General features: G+C 49.0%; 7 protein-coding genes across 7 annotated transcripts; 3 read left to right on the top strand and 4 right to left on the bottom strand.

Annotated features, from left to right (window-relative positions):
* Positions 1-390: 390 nt before the first annotated feature.
* On the bottom strand, positions 391-1,013 carry GGI43DRAFT_386059 (histone deacetylase complex subunit SAP30 Sin3-binding domain-containing protein; the record flags this gene model as incomplete). Its single annotated transcript, XM_083203739.1, has 2 exons — positions 391-717; positions 825-1,013. 2 exons carry the CDS (start codon positions 1,011-1,013, stop codon positions 391-393), a joined length of 516 nt encoding a protein of 171 aa, XP_083058452.1.
* Positions 1,014-3,365: 2,352 nt separating this feature from the next.
* Positions 3,366-5,011, top strand: GGI43DRAFT_429044 (casein kinase I; the record flags this gene model as incomplete). Its single annotated transcript, XM_083209045.1, has 4 exons — positions 3,366-3,395; positions 3,466-3,538; positions 3,618-4,111; positions 4,193-5,011. The coding sequence occupies 4 exons, from the start codon at positions 3,366-3,368 to the stop codon at positions 5,009-5,011; spliced, it is 1,416 nt and encodes a 471-aa protein (XP_083058451.1).
* A 451-nt stretch (positions 5,012-5,462) lies between these two features.
* Positions 5,463-8,803, bottom strand: GGI43DRAFT_123156 (transcription factor domain-containing protein). Its single transcript, XM_083199070.1, has 3 exons — positions 8,579-8,803; positions 7,591-8,514; positions 5,463-7,528 (listed from the first exon to the last, which is right to left on the bottom strand). The coding sequence occupies exons 2-3, from the start codon at positions 8,412-8,414 to the stop codon at positions 5,644-5,646; spliced, it is 2,709 nt and encodes a 902-aa protein (XP_083058450.1). The 5' UTR covers positions 8,415-8,514; positions 8,579-8,803; the 3' UTR covers positions 5,463-5,643.
* A 1,221-nt stretch (positions 8,804-10,024) lies between these two features.
* On the bottom strand, positions 10,025-10,704 carry GGI43DRAFT_123116 (uncharacterized protein). Its single transcript, XM_083199069.1, has 2 exons — positions 10,585-10,704; positions 10,025-10,497 (listed from the first exon to the last, which is right to left on the bottom strand). The coding sequence occupies exons 1-2, from the start codon at positions 10,622-10,624 to the stop codon at positions 10,205-10,207; spliced, it is 333 nt and encodes a 110-aa protein (XP_083058449.1). The 5' UTR covers positions 10,625-10,704; the 3' UTR covers positions 10,025-10,204.
* A 2,538-nt stretch (positions 10,705-13,242) lies between these two features.
* On the top strand, positions 13,243-14,607 carry GGI43DRAFT_386056 (secretory lipase domain-containing protein; the record flags this gene model as incomplete). The annotated part of the gene is made up of 1 exon (XM_083203738.1): positions 13,243-14,607. The coding sequence occupies one exon, from the start codon at positions 13,243-13,245 to the stop codon at positions 14,605-14,607; it is 1,365 nt and encodes a 454-aa protein (XP_083058448.1).
* An 845-nt stretch (positions 14,608-15,452) lies between these two features.
* On the top strand, positions 15,453-17,426 carry GGI43DRAFT_424382 (F-box protein; the record flags this gene model as incomplete). Its single annotated transcript, XM_083208359.1, has 6 exons — positions 15,453-15,611; positions 15,680-15,778; positions 15,890-16,495; positions 16,573-16,825; positions 16,892-17,033; positions 17,120-17,426. The coding sequence occupies 6 exons, from the start codon at positions 15,453-15,455 to the stop codon at positions 17,424-17,426; spliced, it is 1,566 nt and encodes a 521-aa protein (XP_083058447.1).
* GGI43DRAFT_122925 (HotDog domain-containing protein) lies at positions 17,189-18,800 on the bottom strand. The gene is made up of 2 exons (XM_083199068.1): positions 18,067-18,800; positions 17,189-17,960 (listed from the first exon to the last, which is right to left on the bottom strand). Exons 1-2 carry the CDS (start codon positions 18,136-18,138, stop codon positions 17,553-17,555), a joined length of 480 nt encoding a protein of 159 aa, XP_083058446.1. The 5' UTR covers positions 18,139-18,800; the 3' UTR covers positions 17,189-17,552.
* Positions 18,801-18,834: the final 34 nt, after the last annotated feature.

The raw sequence follows: 18,834 nt of genomic DNA, 5'->3' as shown, positions 1-18,834 counted from the left end.
CCATTTATAAACAAAAACCATTAATTCGTCCTCCCCTCTTTGGGTGACGCTGTCAAATGCCAGGCCGGTACTTGCTGGTACACTGCTTTGTTCTAACACACAAAAAAAAAATCCGAATCCAACAAGCTCTTTGGTCCCTAGTATTGCACCACCGAATGGCGCGAAGGGAGCCGACATGATTCGCACTTCAAACGAAAATGACAAGCAGTAAAAAAAAGGAGAACAAGTTTAGAGTACCAAACGACTCCCTCGGGTATCTACCCCATACGCACACAGCTGGTGTGTCGTGGTCAGGAACCTAGAAAACGCCAAAAACACCGATCCATGCTAAGCAAATCTTGGAGCCACGCTCTTTCTCGCTAGAGCTCTTCATATATATAAGGGATCGGTTCAATCTGCCACCTCGATGGTGTATTTGGTCGGTGATTGGTCCTTGACACCTTGGTGGTTGCGGACTTTGTAGATGAAGTCGACAATGACATCGTTTTCTTGAATGCCCAGCCCATTGAAGTGCTTGCGCACGGCCAAGGCGAGCTGGTCTTTGGACTGTCGCTTGATCTGCTGCTTGCGGACCATGGTGGGAGAGTATAGGCCTAGGCTACCGGGTCGTGATAGCACCCAATTGTGAAATGAGCTGGTGTAGGAGGACGGGGTGGTGAGCTCGTGCTCGCGGAGGTAGGCGTGGAGGGATCGTCGCTCGAAGGAGGCCCAGGGAAGCTGTTGACGGAGCGTTGTTAGTGTTCGTCGTCTTTAAATAGGAAGTAATAGCAGCAGTGGTCTTAGAGAGACCAAGCAGCCATCAGAGAGGGGGCAATTTAACGTACGCTAGGTAGAAGAGGTTCGGTCGGCATTTGCATGGGCGCCGACGTGGGAGCGGCATGCAGCTCACGGTTCAGAGCAGCGTGAGACTGCTGGCTGGCACCACGGCGCATCTTTGTAGAGCCATGCCCGTTTTTGGGAGTATCGGCTTTGTGATCATCGTGATCTTTCCGTGAGGTCTTGGTCGGGGCCATGGTAGGCGACTGGAGAGGGTGGACCGAGAAGCGGCGGACGCAGGGAGGGCTCTGGCTGGAAGCTGCTGCTAGCACAAGAGGCTATGGCAGCGGCAGTGTGGGATATTGAATAATAGAGAAAGCAGGCCACGAGAGAATCGATCGTCACATCTCATGGGCAAAAATGCTCCGCAGGTGCTTTGTGTGGGATTGCGAGGTTCGGAGGAGGAGGAGAAGCGAGCGAGCGACCTGGACATGGACCTTGCCGGCAAAGAGCAGCACCTGACTGCTAGCACCACTTCAGTAGGTCCTCACTACAGGGACATGTACCTTCTCTTTTTTCGCCGGCAGAATGACGCGCTACCGGCTTGACACCGCCGCCCATTTAGGCGTCCCGGGTACCTGCCACCGCAAATCTCGGCGCAGAGGTACTTGCGCCATTGAAGTGGGGTAACACCATAGGCGCCTCTAGTGGGGTCAATTTAATGCGTCGCGTGCACCGAATTGGCGTGCGTGTGCCTTTTTACTCTCTTTTCTGGCCAGGGGACTCGACTGCACCGCCTATCAGCGCCAGTGGTTCCTCTGAATGGACCCTACTTCTACATCAATGGCTTGGGCTAAGACGAGCACGTACCTAGTACCTCTCTTCTCTTCGCCGGTGCTTGTACGTCGCCCATGGCGATGAACTCGGGGACCGCTTTTAATTTTTGATTTTTTTTGTTTTATTTTTTTCTTTGCTGTCGGTGTTTTCTTGACTTTTGTTAGTCTAACTTTTTTTTCTTTTTCGTTCCTGGCCCAGCTGCTAGCGCCGCATAATTGTGTGTAACGGTCTCGCAAAAAATAAAAAAGTCAATCCCCGTTGCGCAAATCAAGTGCACGAACTTGGATGCGGCTTTGAGTTAAGATTTTCATGGATTACCAGCAGTGTTCACAAGTTGAAAAATACAACAGTAATCATAAAAAAAAAAAGCTATATTCTTTATTAAGGGACTTGTATGCCTTGTACGCCTTGTGCTAGATAAAACCGTTTCATAGATGCCAATGAACTGTTTGAAACAAAATTGCGTGCGGAACAATGCGATAAGATATCAGTGATGTCACTGCGCCCAGAAAAGGCCGAGAAGCTGGTCCCCTGCCGTTCTCATCCAATTAGGTCTAGCGCCAGCCGCTGCTTTAGAGCGCCTCTCACGAAGTACTCCGTACTCTCTCGGAGTAACATAGAAACTTTACTTGATGATTCACTGTGGAAGAAGAGTGCAAAAAGAGACAACATTGTAGAGAAATATATGGTAATTCTAAATTTTAGAAGTCGCGAAACATCTTGCGGGTTTCGGTATATGACCTGGAAACCTTAACTTGCTGGCCTCCCGCCACACAGACGCAGCACTTGAATCCAATGGAGAAGAAAACCACTTCTAGGCAGCTTCCAGATGAAAGTAGACAAATGATTCTACCGCGAGTAAAAGGTCAAGTTCTGCCCCACAGGAAATGTGGCTGGAAGAGCTTCGGGGGGAGTTAAAAATGCTGTGAAGCTGCGGGTTCCTCACCCTAAGCAGATACGTGCATGAACAGCCAAAGGGCTCAGAGAGGGTTAAAATTGCTGTGAAAATCGTGGAAGTTGCAGACACTGCGTTTGCGACAGAAAGGGGGGCTGGGGGCGGTCAAACCTGGGTTAAAAATCATGCCATGGCGATGAATACTTCCAACGTTGCTTGCGAAAACTCGGTGCGACAAAATGCGAAACATCCTGAGATTCATCGGAGCATTGTCTGGTAATATAAACTACTTATGGAAAACAAAAAGGCTCTCCAAAGCCAAATTTTCATCTCATCTCTGAATCTATCCCATTATAAGAGAACGATATCTCCTTTTCAACACACAACCCTCGCATTATCACGAAGAAAATATTTTAGCTTCTGCTACCTATGTCTACTTATTTGCCGTATGATATGGGCATATGCCTGAAATGTATGGCTACAGCTGTAGTAATAAAATTCTGAATATATGTGTTACACTCTAGACGGCGCTCATCATTCTCTAAAGCGTTTCATTTGTTTTTGCGTAATTTTTGCTTATTTAGTTATAAAAGTTTGTTATATTAATAGATATATTGTATCTTTATGTCTCACTTTGAAAGACATATGTCTGCCACCCTCCCGAAAACCATTCATTGACAAAGATGAATATAGTCTTGAACAGCATATCATTCTCATCATAAAGAGAAAGGATGATATTTTTAGCTACGCCATAGAATATATATATATATATATATATATATATATACGCAGAAAAAGGCTTCAAACTCTTATTTTTCATCTCCGTCATCTCGTAATTGATACTTCTCATGATCACTTGCCGTAATAAACTTCCACGATGCCTCCTGAGTATTTTCGAGACTACAATGTATGTACATACTCTTTAAGTCTCATACATCTTTAAAATCATCAAAATTAACCATCCTTCATCTCCATAGGGTATGACAATCCGAGACAGATGGCGTCTCGAGGGTGAAATCGGCTCTGGAGGCTTCGGACAAGTCTATCTAGGTAATTTCCTGCCTCCCAGATTCATATCTTCATAATCACCCTTTAGTCTACCGTTGAATTATTAATTCTCTCCATCTAGCAACTGATCTCAAAACAAACAAATTCGTCGCCGTCAAGCTCTGTTACCTCAACCCAAATTCCAGCAACAGCAGCCTTCAGCGCGAGTCATTCTTCTACAGGACGCTCAAGGACCAACCCGGCATTGCAACCCTCCATGATATTGGTTCTAACGACCGCCAATGTATCGAGTTCATGGTCTGCGAACTCCTCGGTGCTTCGCTATGGGATTTGCTTGGACACTGTGGGCACCGCTTTTCCCTCAAGACGACTCTCATGCTGGCGGACCAGTTGATATCTCGGGTGGAAATGCTACACTCGAAGAATCTTGTGCATCGAGACTTGAAGATGGAAAATATCGTCATGGGATTTGGTAAGGAGAATGGAAAGACGGCATACATTCTCGATTTTGGCCTGTCTGGCTATTTCAGGCCCTGTAGCGATTACATCGCTGCGCCTCAGTATCACATGGCTGGGACTATCGAAACCGCATGTATAGCATGGCATTTGAGTCGGGTGAGTATATTTTTCGATACTTATTCTATCTTTATTTCTATCTACGACCAAGACTAATGTATTCTGAATATGTGACTAAAGCCTCAATCTCCTAAAGACGACCTCGAATCACTCGCCTACGCGCTCATCTTTCTTTTTCGCGGCTATCTCCCTTGGAGTCTCGATGGTGGTGATTCAAATGGTTCGGTCGTCTCGTCCAAACGTACCCTCAAGATGAAGCTCTCCTTGCCCATCGAGATCATCTGTAAAGGCATGCCATCTGAATTCGCGAGGCATCTCAAATACGTCCGATCTCTCAAGTATGATGACACGGTGAATTATGGTAAGCTGCGGGACATGTACCGGCGGCTGATGAAGCGCATGGGCTATGAGTATGATGGCGTGTATGACTGGGACTTGACGGATAAGAAAATCGATGACATAAAGCAGCCATCTGGTGATGCCGTACCAGCCTCTGTACAAGATAAACCATTGGAACAAGAAAATCCTATAGCACAAAGCAATCCAGCGATTCAAGACACACCGTTTGTTCAAGATAAGCCTTTGGTGCAAGACGAGTCTTTAATACAAGAAAGCCCTTTAAGACAAAGCAAAACTCTTAAGAGAAAGAGAGGCGAACAAGAAGATGAAGAAGACATTCAAAAGGGTAGCCAAGAGGAGGTCACAAAACCCTCCAAAAAGCGCAAAATTGCACTCAGCAAGAAGGTAACTGACAAAGACCAGCCAGCAACAAAGCGCCGGGGTAAACAGCCCAAGGCAGAAACCAAAGAGGCCAGCGCAAAGAATGTGCAAGAAGAGGCCGTTGCTTCTGAAGAAGAGGTCGCCAAGAACAAAGACGTTGCTAACAGGAAAGCTTCTCCGAAGAAGAAACCGGTGACTCGGAAGGAAGTGCGTAAATAAAAAGGTGCCCTTTAGGAGAAACTAGCTCAGACGATATACAGCGTGTACAGTAGAAGTGTCCAAGTAGGAGAAGAGAAAGTTGTCTGGAGAGCAGCAGTAATGGTTTTTTTGTTCACATCACTTATCAGAGCTTAGCATATAGATTTAGAGAATGTAATTGAACAGTTTTCATATTCCATAAAAGCAGAGCTAAATGACGATATATATGAGTATTTATAATACGATTCCAAGCAGTAAAATAATCAAAGAATTTTCTTTTACCCATTCCCATTCCCACTGGCCATAGACTTCATACCCGTAAAAAAGCCAATTTAACTAGGTAGCCATGCACATCCCTCCATTGTCATCAAGAAAAATAAAATAAAAAGGGGGTATTGTTGTTCTGGAAACCAAGCAAAAATTATTGCGCCGTCCCACATGTTTGGAGACAAATCCGCCAGCTATCCGCAAGTAAAAATCGCTCTCGCTCAGCAGGCTTTCTTTCCCCATCGACGTATCCTTCCCTTTTATCGTGACGTACAGATGAATAAAAATAAATAATCTTGCAAAGAAAAGGAAAAAATTCACAGAGAAAAGAATATCCCCAGCATAAAAGTCATCAGTAAGACGTTGCAAATCGCTTATGCTAGAGCTTACAAGACGTTGCCGCCAGAGTTTAGCACAATGCAGTTATGCAAAAGGTTCGCTCCTTCATGCAATAGCTCCCATCGAGAATTGTCAAAAGTATCCTTCAGCACCATGAGTAACGCCGTATTGCCGTTTATACCCCTCATATTTCGTAGCTCATTCGGATCAGTGACTCCACCGTATTTCGTAAGATATGCTCTCATTTGTTGCCATTGTTCTTCGTGTCCCACCGGCGTCGATCCGGTCAAGAAAGGTCCCTCCACAGCATATCCATAGCACCAGACGACAAGCGCCGCAAAATAGAGGACCCAAGGTCGATTCAACAGCACATCATCGCGGGTCTCGTATGGCTTATCGTGGTCGGGACTGGTTGAATACGGAGGACCTGCTTGATCGGGTACGAGAACGGACAAGAGAAATTTCAGCGCGTAATAAGTAGCGTCGCGAGCCCTTGCAGACGGGGCCCAGTATTCTTTGATTCTCCTCTGGGCGCTTAGAAATTCTTGGTGTCCAATAGAACGACCAAGGAGTCGCTTAGCACGGGCGAACATCTGGCAGTCCACAATATCAGCGTGCATAGCCATATGAGCCAAATGATGCAGCACTGTACGGCTTTCAAACACGACGTTGAAATCTTGCTGCTGCAAATCCAGTCTATAAGGATCAGATTCATTTAGCTCCAGTGCCCTATCAAAATTTGATTTCCACGAATCGTATGCTCTAGTGAGAGTTGCTCGCCACTTGTCTCGTCCACCCAGAGCTTGGATGACGCCTCCTCCAAGTACGTTGACCTGAAGATCGCGTTGGTGCATATGATATGTGACACTGAGCAGACCTGCCATGAGGACTGATCGGCCAAATGGTGTCGTACGCACATCTTGATGGCTCAAAGTGCGTTTCAAACCTTCAAGGAACGTTACAGGCTTGATGCCTCGGGACATGAGGTTGGCTTCGACCCGGCCTACCTCGGCGCTACTCGCGGCCCTCCAAAGGGACTCATCGCAAGGTAGTGTTAATCTCATCTCATGCGCTACCATCACCGCCGAATGGCCAAACATGGTGGCATGAGTAGAGTCTATGATGAAGGCAGCAAAAGCAGCCCTCCGGGTTGCTTCGTTTGTGATCCAATGATTCCACCATTCGTCTGCTGTATGTGCTATACCAGAAGCCGAAGACTTTCGCGACCCATCGGAGCTATGTTGTGGCGGTGAGTCCAATGTTGACTTTCCAATGAGAGAACGCCCTCTTCTCATCAAGGTAACAGTGGTGGCGTGATGAATATGAGCACGTTCATGAAGCTCTCTCGTCGAGTACATCTTTTCGTAAAGTTCGAGCAGGATCAGTGTCTGGAAAACCCAGAGTTTGGCCGGAGGTCGGAAACTACGCTCCATAAACACTTCCCATCGTAGATGCTCAGCTAGAAAATTAGATACTTCGGCTCCAGCCATGGTCACTTTGGTTCCATGAGTCCTATCAAGGCAGGCGGCACCAATTGCCATTATGGCGATGAGTAACAAATTGGGTGTCTTTTCCGTAGCAAATGTTGGCTTGTGCAAAATCGGCATTTGATCGCTAAAATGGTACCAGTAGGAGCCGACGTAGGCCTGCATCATCCTTCTGCTCAGCATGTGTTCTCCGGAAGAGCGATCGCCACTCAATATGCTGATACGTCGCTGCCTCGCAGATATATCTTCGTCGTCCTCTTTGAATCGCTCACTAATTAAGTTGAAGATCTCCTGGCTGCGCTCTTCAGTTATACTAGCCTCTGGGGCATGCTGCTCCAAGAGGTTATTAACGGCCATGACATCTTGCGGGTCAGAAGGAAAGAATCCCACAGTTGAATGATCCAAGTAGTGATCTCCGTGATTGCCATTTTGCGAATCGCCGTAGCTAAACAAGATTTATATTAACTTCTTAAGCCCCCGCCATAAATGCCTCTCAAGAATACTTACTTTAGAAGAGGGGGTGGCAGCGCCTGTGGATGGGGAGAGCCATTCTGCGGTAGGGAGTTGAAGAGATAGGCCATGAAATCCTCGGGCATTCCCACGTACGGAGACTTGTTGACGCCATCGTCAGCAAAAACTGGGCCACTGCTTGCCATTTCCATGTGGTCGAGTATCATCATTTCATTTGGGTGAGAGTGGTGAGCGTCGGAGTACTGTCCCGACGTCGTCGTCGCTGTATGAGGCAATGCTCCATCTCTCGGCGCCGGGGCAGTTTGTAAGTGGGAATATTGTGCTGGCGGCAAGCTTAATGGAAGAACGTTGTGCTGAGGAATAAACCCAGCGGTTTGCGGGGTGCTACTGGACTGGCTGTGGTAGCCTTGCTGGCTGGACGCTGGCGATATCACGCCATAGGGCCCGACATTGGTTTGAATCGATGGCCGGCTCGGCGGCCCATGAGAAGGGGCCTGACCAGAAGGTATCCTGCGAGGAGGTGCCGTGCTATGTACAATGGGATCACGCGCAAAGGCATCATGTCCAACAGACGATGCGCTACCAGCAAAGAGAGGAGGGCCGACATTGTTTATAAGCGGATAAGGGTCCCCTGGGGGTTCTTGAGGAGAGGGATGATAGTGGTGTGTTAGTGGGGGTGGTCTAGGGTCGTTATATGCAGGCACAGGCACAGACGCGGGCGCGGGCGCAGGCATAGGAGGACCAGGCCCTTGACGATTTGAATCAGCAGGCACGAGTTTGGGAGAAGTAGCAGATGCCGCATGGCTAGCCATGGAGTCTCTTCTGTTTAGCTGCGAGCCCTTGGCCGTATGTCGATCCATGTGACGTTTCAGCAAGTCGCCTCGGACAAAGGTCCGAGGACAGTCTGGATACTCGCAGTGAAAAATCTGTTTAGAATTATGATTAAGCTGATGCCGGTATCTGCCTTGTTGTTAGTCTCGCCTATCCGATATGTTGGATGTCGCAGCTTGGGAATATCCCGCACCAGGAAGCGGCCTCATATACGTGCTGGTACGAGGCAACAGTATATCGACTACCACGGAAGATGCAAAAAGTAAGGCCACAAGGTGGCATAGTAGGGTCAACTTACAAATGCTCTGCTCTTGAGTAGCTCTTCCCACAGCCCTCGGCGCTGCACTCGAATCTCTTCTCGAGACCTTTTCGACTGCGCCTCCGCTTTCGCGTTGGCTCTTCAGAATTTGATGAGCCTTCATTCTGATCATCACTAGGTTTCTTCTGGCTCTCATCACGACTGGAGATGCCATTTTCCGTCTTGATAGCTCGACGAAGCTCGGCTTGTCCAGAGCCATCTGGCGACGCGCCGCTTCCATCACGGGCGGAGCTCATCGCGGTGGAGCTGGCCGGGGAGATGGGTAAAGTTGGCTTTGCCGTTAGGGACCGACCTGCACTAATAGTCATAGCTCGATTTGAAACGGTTTCTCTCGTTGGCAGAGAAGTCAAAGAGGACGGGAAATCGAGGATCCGCCAAAAGGGCGAGGCAGTCGAGGGAGCCGCCGGATCGTCGAGCCCGTTGGATGGGAAACGAGGGTGAAAAGAAGGAAGGATTGCACAACGGCCTCGTCTCGGACCAACAACCGCTCAAAGATCTTTTTTTCCCTTTTCTTTGGCCTCTCGATTTTGGCCTTGCGGGACCCCCGTTTATGCAGCAGAAGCGGGACACTCAGGACAGGAACAGGACAGGTGTTGGGGCTAGTATTAGGCAAGACACGATATCCTTCTATATCAGCCCGTCTAAGAACCAGTTATTGGGATGCGCTCAATGCAACATGACGGCCAGAATCAGCCCGACGGAACGACCCGGCCAGCGGATTAGATCCGGGGCCGATCATGCGAGGGCACGAAGAGACACGGCGAGGGCAGGCAGAAGACGATGGACGGCACGGCCGATAGCGCACCGTTGTGTGACGGAAATTAGGGCTCAGCAACTAGCAACGACGCCAGCAACAAACGATCGCAACAGAGAGACGGCAGAGCAAATGGCGATGAAACAGCGCAGAACAGCGTCGTATGTGGCAGGAAAGAAGAAGAAGAAGCTCCAGCAAAACCGTCTCGAGGCTGAAGATGGATACCGTAGTCTGGGGAGGGGGGGCCGTAGTCAAGTGCGGCTGTGGGACTGGGGGGAGAAGCTGAGTGAGAGAGATCAGTCCACGATGCCCTCGAGGCCGGAGAAAAAAAAGCTGGAGCCACCCAGAGCACAGACGCTACAGCGAACGCAGTGCAAAAAGGACTGAACAGCAGCAGAGCCCGTGAGAGAAGCAGCAGTTATAGCAGCAGCAGCAGCAGCAGCAGGTTCGTCTTGCAGGCCCGTGACTGCGATCGTCTGTGTCTGCAGCCGCCGGTGATGATGAAGACGCTGTTTCTCCCTCGGCGTCTGCGTCCTCTTCCTTCTGCAGACGGCGATGGTGAAGTGAATGGAAATGGCGACGGATGGAATGGATGGATTGGACAGGATGGCGCGGACACAGTGGACGATCCGATGGAGATTGGGCGTTGCAAAAAAGGATGCAGCTGGAGCAGACCCTAAAAGAGCAGGGAGGATCCCCCCATGGAAAAAAGGCTGGACCAGGCCACAGAACCATGGGGTCAGTCATTAACGGCTGGGTCTAGCGCACCTGCTAGTGCTGTAATCAATTGCTAGATGCGCCTGTACAGCGCTATTTGAGGCATCGCGGGCCAGTGAGCGCGAGACAAGCGGGCCCTTGCGAGCGATGCAAAGATGATTGGGCGAGCAAGTCTTTTGCATGGGGGTATAAGGATGGATACCGTTATGGGGTACGGAATATAGTAGATGGGGGGACAATACATGAAAAAGAGGCTGACTTGCGAGAAGTAAGAAAAAAATTAAAAATAAGAATAAGAAAAAGCGACAGTTTTTTATTTTTTCTAAGATGCAGATCAGCACTCAATACATTAGTATTACTAAGAAGCAATAGACAGTTTTCTATCTGGGGCTTACACGTGCATACATACCTGATAGTACCGCATAGGCAGTACACACAACATGAGGCATGCTCGTGCCGCCGTGCTTAAGCAAGTAAGCTGTATTAGAAAATGGCTGGGCTTCAATACATAAACACCTTTCCTGTTCGTCGCACTCGGCAGAATGCCTGCAGCTTGCTTGCAGAGCGGATAATGCCCAGTCAGCCGCGGGCGTCCGAGAGGTGAGTCTTTTCAAAGGGGATTGAGCCGATGCGCATTCCCAGCGGCCGACGACCTTGTCCGTGCTTGTACAGACAAATCACGCCAGCTGCTAAGCCAAGTACGAACGAGATCCGTTCGTATACTATTCGAGGCAAGCAAAGAAGAAACGAGTTTTTGCGCAGAGCCAAAGTATGCACGGGACAGTCGGTTCCGGTCCCATGTCCGGCAATCCATGTTCATGTGCCTTGAGAAGAGGGATCACCCCAGCATGGACGCACCATTCACGACCCTGGCTATGTCCGACATGTTGCACAGCATCCGCGCGTATGTGCCAGCCGTTATGCCAGCCCCAGAAACGCCCGCTTCAAGACTTTGCTGTCGTCCCATAGGTCTGTCTGCTCTGATGTAGGGCCTGCTGAAGAAGGGCAAGGTGGTATCCAATAGCACGGCTGCGGGTTTTTTATTCAAAGGAAGAAAAAGATCCAACGAGAAGGAAAAAAATCCGTCCACCGTTGGAGTTTGGCGTCAACCATGCGCAGCACATTGTGCCCAGCCGCCATACTTGGACAGCTCATAACGCTTATTCTCAGCCTCGTATGTCACCGTCGGCTGGCGCGGCCTGAGCCGCCCGCTGTGGAGTTTAGAAGGAGATTGAGTGGCTGCAATCCGGGTCCAACACGCTGCCAGCACGGAAGTTTATCGGACGATGCTGCTAGTAGTAAGACGCACAAGTAGTGCAAACAAAAATAAAATCCGGGCGTGGGAAACCCCCAACGTTGACAAAGTTAAAAGGCCATGGGGGTAATCCGGTCTATGCCGCAGAGGTACCCTGATCATCGATCTCGCGATGCTCCGTAAAAAGCCTCCAGAGCGTGCGGACCAGCTACCATTAGTCGCCGGTAGCGCTTGTGCGGGCCACACACGTGCAACCCCCAAGTTCTGAGCACGCCGTCGGTACCGCGAGGTCCCCATATTCCGAAGCCAAACCTCCGTTTCGCATGGATCGTCGCCTCGCTGCCACGGATCAGGGAGGTCAAACGAAGAATGGATGCCGCGTGGACAGGCGTTAGCCTCTTTGGCGACCCGGCACAAAGCCGCAAGTGCGGGGGCTAGCGGTCGAGAATCCTGAAGCCACACACACCTATTGGGCTTGGGACTGATCTAGTAGGCCAGAAAACGGCACCAAGTGGTACCAACAAAACATCAGGTTGGCGGTTGGGGGAGTCTAAGTCTCGTTTGTGGCCGGTGGCCGCGGACAGGGATTCGCTGAGCCCTGGCCAGCTGAATGGCAGACGGCTGCATGCATAGCCAACTTCATGCTAAGAGGGTTAGTATTCGGTCAGCAGCAGTATACATTGCGAGTGGCAGTAGAATGGCACGTACCGTAGGCGAATGGTTAGCATGAAATAGACGCACAAAATTTGGGCTTCGTCAGTAGTATCACAAAACTTATAGTATGAAGAGAGTAGGCAAGACGAAAGACAAGGCACGCTTGCAAGACAGAGATCGGATCTCGCTTTGTCGGGCCGAATGGTCCCGATTCATTGTGTCCAGGCAATACGCCAACGCCGTACTTGACATTGCTACTAGAATTACAATAGCAGGCACCAGCCTTCCATCACGGCAAATTGATCGTGGACTATTTCCAAAGATTTAAAGAGGGTGGCTATCCAGCGCCTAGAAGCACGCGTGACATTCTTTAATGCTTCAACTATTGCTGCCACACGTTGCTCCTGCAATGTACTTCTCAATCAGCCGGACTATATATACGTAGTTACATACTTCGTAAGTTACTAACTGTAGTAGGTGACCAACGGCTATTATATCCATCTGCGGATGCACCAAACTGCTATTTTGCCGGGCAAGCACATCGGACCATTTAATTTCGGCACATCGATTAATATTCACGGCTATTTACAAGACATTACTGAAGAGAGGTCAATACTGAAGAAAGGCGCATAACATTTAGTGGTTCTCATCACATCACATGGAGCCTCTTGACGTCCTCATATAAAGAGAGAAACTCCCCAGCAACCTAGGTCGTATCACAGCTTCACGCCGAAAAAGAACTAGTGAATAAGACAAAGGCTAGCACAGCCGGATTTCCATATTTCCACGCTCCTCAAAAGCTGATGTGTCCTACTATTTTCGTTCCCCGCAATCCCCTCTCTTTCGCCCCGCTGAATGCTGATCCTATTACCCCTTTGGAGCCCTCGCCAAGAGAGAAGGGTGGTATTTATATAATAAGCTTCGCATATCACAAACTTGGCTTGTGAGTCTATTCCGACTTGCCGAGGAATGCTCTTCGGATAGACCATACGGATCGTCGTTTCCTGACATGTGGACTTGGGGGAGATCTGGTTATAAATAGTAGTATTGCGAATATTCTGTAACAGGGATGCTATTCAATGAGATGAGAAGGGTGCCTGGCCTTGTCCTGTGCTATTTTGGAATCATTGAACGAGTACTTCGTTCTGGGTAGCAACCATGTTTGGATCTTGTACAGCTCGCACACTCACGTGGCTAGCCTTGATAGCTGCCACTCACGCGGTGCCACTCACCTTGCAAGGGAGAGGAGCTGCCACACTTCCCAGCCTTGACCCATTCTATGCTGTGCCTGCAGATGTGGGCAGTTCAGCTCCAGGGACAATATTGAAACATCGTCCGCCACCGGCGCAGATTGCAGCCTTCGGACTGGCCCCCGTGAACCTCCAGGGCAGCCACCAAATCCTGTACAGGACCAACGACAACTTCGGAAATGCCACAGCAACAGTCGTCACTGTCTTGATCCCCCATAACGCAGACCTAACCAAGGTTTTGTCCTACCAGGTAGCCCAAGATTCGGCTTGCAGGGACTGCGCTCCTTCCTATGCGCTTCAACTCGCTTCAGCTGCCATAGGATCTCTGGGCACACTGGTCACGCAGGCTGAGTTGCTTCTTGTCGAGGCAGCTCTTAATCGAGGGTGGGTCGTCATTCTCCCTGATCATGAAGGCCCAACCGCCGCCTTCACAGCCAACCGACAGGCTGGTCAAGCAACCCTTGATGGTGTCCGAGCCGCCCTCAGCTCTGGTAGCTTCACTGGTATTTCCAAGGACGCTACCGTTGCATTATGGGGCTATTCTGGCGGCAGCCTTGCTTCTGGTTGGGCTGCAGAGCTGCAGCCAACCTATGCGCCGGAGCTGAAAATCGCTGGTGCTGCGCTAGGAGGCACCGTGCCTAACATCACCACTGTCCTCTCCGAGATTAATAAGAGTGCCTTTGCTGGCATCATCCCCGCTGGCATCATTGGCCTGGCAAACCAATATCCACAAATTAACAGCGTCATTGAGGACCATGTGCTGCCGCAGTATCAGCCTCTATTCAACAAGGTTAGGAACCAATGCCTCGTTGCCGATATGACAGATTTTCTCTTCAAGGATGTGCTAGGCATGTTTGATGATCCATCTCTGCCCTTTACGGATCCCGAACTTGTCAAAATCCAAAACGACAACGCTATGGGCCAAGCCACTCCCAAGATCCCGTTGTACGTTTACAAGTCTACTGGAGACGAGCTGAGTCCAGTTAGCGAGACAGACGCCTTGGTGAAGAAATACTGCGCAGGCGGTACTTCTGTGGAATATGTCAGAGACATCCTCTCGGAACACGGATCTCTTGCCATCACCGGCGCCGTGAAGGCGTTGGCTTGGTTAATCGATGTCCTGGATGAGGGACAGACCCAGAACGGTTGCTCAACGTCAACCGTTATATCCTCGCTGCTTGATCCCAGCACACTAGAAATCATTCCCGGTTTCATTGTTGAGGCTTTGCTGGATCTTCTTGGAAACCCAGTTGGACCCATTTTGATAGGATAATCATGATTGGTGGGCACTGGGCATAGCCTATGAGGTGCATCCTGGGCTTAAGAGCTCCTGAATGCGATAAACATCTTGGAGGCTGTCTTGCGGAAAGTCAGACTTGAATTTCAGAATAGTTGAGCAATGAGATATTTGACTAGGGATCACTTTGAAGATATCAGATAAAATAAGTACTGACCAATACGAAGCACATTCATATAAATGATCCCTGAGTGATGAGCAGCCTGAGTCTTTTTGTTGGGGTGGTTTCAAGGAAGCACAAGAATGAGCAGCTCCATGAATCCCAGACGTTTCTATGACGAACAGCGGCTGTATTTCCGCACTGAGCAAAGTCCGCCAATCACCGACAGCATCAGCATGCTCCTATTCCACCGCCGAGGATGATGATTAATGGAAAGTGATGGCGAGCCCGACGGTACATCCTTGTAAAGCCACAAAAGGCCCATGTATAGGTGGATATATTTCATAGCATCGTGAAAAAGCTTGTCCAAAGTTTACCCCTGACGCTTTCGGAGTAGCAGAGCAGTTGATCCCCCAGTACATGTATACATGCCATTCACGTTCTCCGCACCGTGCCCAGACATCTCCGGTTTGCACGGAGTTTGCTTCTGTCCACGCCAGCTTTGACAGCTTAGATGCGAGATCTGCTTCCCCATGCTGGCTGCTCCACACAGCGCTAACAGCACAGTGCATGCTAACGGAGATAAGGACCAAGGTCTCTTGAGGCAGGTGAGATGGCATCATTCAATTGGCGAGCCGCTCCGATTGGAACCTGCGATCTCCATTCTCAGCTTCGGTTTTCTGAAACACGACAGATTTTTTCATACGAATCGCACGACAATATGGCCCAGCTAACGACTTTGCCAAATGAGATTCTTCACAACATCCTCCAGTGGCTGACGCCGAAAGATCTCGGATCTCTACCCCGCGTCTGCCGAGCGCTTCACGGCTACATAAAAGACAATCAGAAGCTGTGTCATGATGTCTATCTGCATCATTTTGTAAGTATTTTGTGGTGTTTGATTTCCTAACCTGGTTTACGAAATCAAGAGCTGACTGTATGGACTAGGATTCACCTCCAGCCGAGGAGGGACTGGATTGGGAGAATGAACTACACAGTATCGTCAGATTAGAGAACATCTGTTTGCGTGAAACAGCTGAAGATAAGGCACGTTTTTTAGTTTCATCTTTTCTCCCCTTTGATATCTTGTAATATTGAGTAATACTCTTCTACATCTCGGGAAAGCTGTTTACTAACTAATCATCTGATATATCTTAGGAGGGTGAACTGAGTTTTGTATACGATGTTGTGAATCGGATGCTCCAGCATGCTTCTTCTACTGGAAATGCTGTAGAGGCATCTGATACTCAATATGCCTCGAGAAACGTAGACTTTCTAAATAGCCTCTTTGAGAATGAGGTGAACCGCGAGGCCTTCCTTCAAAAGTCCTCCCTCTTTGAGAGGGTCTACAAATCCCAGCACCATATAACATCTGAGGATCTTAGCAAAGAGCAGCGACAGCAAAGTGCAAAGCTACACTGTTTATACGGCAAACCAATTCTCAAAGTTGGAAGACTACGATCAGCGAGGACTTATCCATATGCCTGCTCCAAGGTCTACGACATCCGGCAGTACACCGCCCAGACTCGATGGGGCCCCTTTATGAACGATGGGACCGACCGCGTGGACTGGGAGAAGGTGGAAGCGATCCTTATTGTGTTAGGCAACAATGTTTACGCCAAGAAGCTCACTCGGCTTTTTAGCGATATCTGGGATAACCCCTTCTCAGGATCTTGGAAAAGCAGCTTCATATCTTCTCCTAGCCCTGATATAACATCATTGGACGCCATGGATCCATATGGCGTGACTGGCACTTGGTATCGGGTACGTGGCTAACTATATATATCGTTTAGATAGAGCTCAAGCTTGATCGCTCGTAGCTAGTGGCTAACTCGTCATAGCTTGTGTGTTTTCTCGACTACAACGACTTCTTCAGTTACAATTTTACCAACCCTGAACGAGACGAGTCTCCCCTTCATACACTCGACGTTGGGGAAGCGACTCGGTTGATCATCATGAGGATCCACGTCACTAAGATTGAACAAGCTGGACCAGATTCGGAATACTCGTCGGACCTGCCGATAGTGCATTTTGAGGGCATCTCTCGTCCGCTCGACGATTCATGGGATGACAATGCGTCGTCTGATCTTCGAGGTAGGTGTCTCACTACGTCCATTTTCTTTGATAACGGTGCTGAAGCTAAAGACTTTAATTCGAAAGGTACCGTCGGCTTAACAAAAGAGGGCGAAGTACGGTGGACGTCAGTATCCATCTTTCACGGACATGAGAGGTGGAAAAGCGAGGGCGTCCAGGTCGGCGGGGTACGATCCGCTCGCGGGGTGATTGGTAACTGGTTTGACAGGTAAGACAAACGCGTGTCAACATCTTATCTCGCATCTCTCTCAGTGTATTTTCTCAACTAGCTAACACATCGCTTACTGCATTCAGGGACTATGATCCTCATGGCCCCTGCGGACCGTCGGCCTATTGGAAAGCCAGTGACTCCGAAGCGGCGCACGGTACGCACGCTGTTCTTCCTAGGAACTTCTTGCTGTGGAGCGCACTGATCCAGATGGAAGACTCTGACGATCCAGAAGGCGACATGGAGTATACTATGGAGAATGAGGACGAGGATGAGGAAGACGACTCCGAGTCGGAGCCAGTAGCAAATGAGCTACCAGAGCTGTTGTTGGATGCGGAATTCGAGATTATCGAACTTACCCATCATATCGAGGAGCCGCCGTCTGGAGCTTAAGATGTGTCTATTGTTTTATGGTGTCTACGTTCTGTACGATGACGAATTTCTTTCTATTATACTAGCAAGCTTTATACCAAGAGCCATCTCTGTCAACGCCATTCAAATAAAATATCTTTTTCTTCTTTATAACTTGGGATCCGGGTCAATATTTGCCTTGTTATGCTCGCAGATGCAAAGTAGCTCTCCATCACTCTTTCTTCTGACAGTGCCTCTCAAAGCACACAGCCTCTTTCCCACCTGCAGAATCTCACAGTGCATAAGCACTTCCATGCCCGCTGGGATAGGCCGCATATACGTGGTATTCAAGGTGCGGCTGACGCCCATCATCTGCCAGAAGCCGGGCTTGCTGACAAGTGCAAGGACAACAGAAGTGCAGAAATCGAGGAGAGTGGCAGCAGCACCGCCGTGAAGGTTGCCCAGACCATTGGTGTGTTCATCCTGAACGATGAAAGAGAAGGTTATGGAGGGGTGAGGGAGGGTGGCGTCTGTTGAGACGACTTTGATGTGGGGTATGAGGGTGTGCACCCATCTCTAGTGGAACGAGTATCTTTGTTAGCCTTTCGATGAATTGTTTATTGGTGTCAAAAGGATGAGGAAGAGTAACAGGAGTGTGGGAATGTATGTGTGTATTCAGTACCTTGTCATTTCCAAACTTATCTAACCAGTCTTGGACTTTTTCCATATCGGCTTCGTTGTTGATCTTGCTCATTTTGAATATATTTGCTGGTATGATTACTGAATAAATGAGATGATAGTCTTGGCGAGGGAGTTGAAAGTGAGATGAGATCTGATGAGATCTGATGAGATCTGGCGGACAGCTCCGGCTCTAGAAGTACCTGGGCGTGGAGAAGGCTGGATATCTTCAAGGATACGGTTCTTGTTTAAGAGAGCGCGTATGACACTGAATGATTGATTATGATATAAGCCCGCTGAACCGTACAGCTGGCTACAGTTATGCGATGAGTGATAATGACGGGTTGCGGTCAGCCACGAGTGAGATGGAAAGTATTGGCGATGGAACTGATTGGAGGGCGAGCGCGAGGGCCAGTGAATTGAACCTCGGTTTGAGTCGCATTAGCGCAGCTGGCTAGAATGGGGAATTAATGGGCAAACGCGCTAACCCGCTGGGGACTTTCAATCTTAATCTGTTAACCGGGATGTTGTACCTTTGACTTTGAGATAGATTAACTGGATGTTGATCAAGGCTTTTTGAAGATATCGTTTCGACTTATAGATAATGCATTGCTAGATATTTTTCAGAACTAGAGTTGATGTTTTTAACTATGAACAACTCTACGCCATGGATTCCTACACGCGCCGTGGACAAGTACTAACTAGAGACTTGGAATGTATATGATCACGGACTCTTGAGTTATGGGCACGGGTCGATGTACTCCGGCCAAGT

The sequence above is a fragment of the Trichoderma evansii genome (genome assembly GCF_050947405.1).
Source record: "Trichoderma evansii strain SZMC 28006 chromosome Unknown GGI43scaffold_17, whole genome shotgun sequence".
NCBI classification, from domain to species: Eukaryota; Fungi; Ascomycota; class Sordariomycetes; order Hypocreales; family Hypocreaceae; genus Trichoderma; species Trichoderma evansii.
The sequence above is the reverse complement of the archived record's forward strand: the minus strand, read 5'-3'. Positions and strand labels throughout refer to the sequence as shown.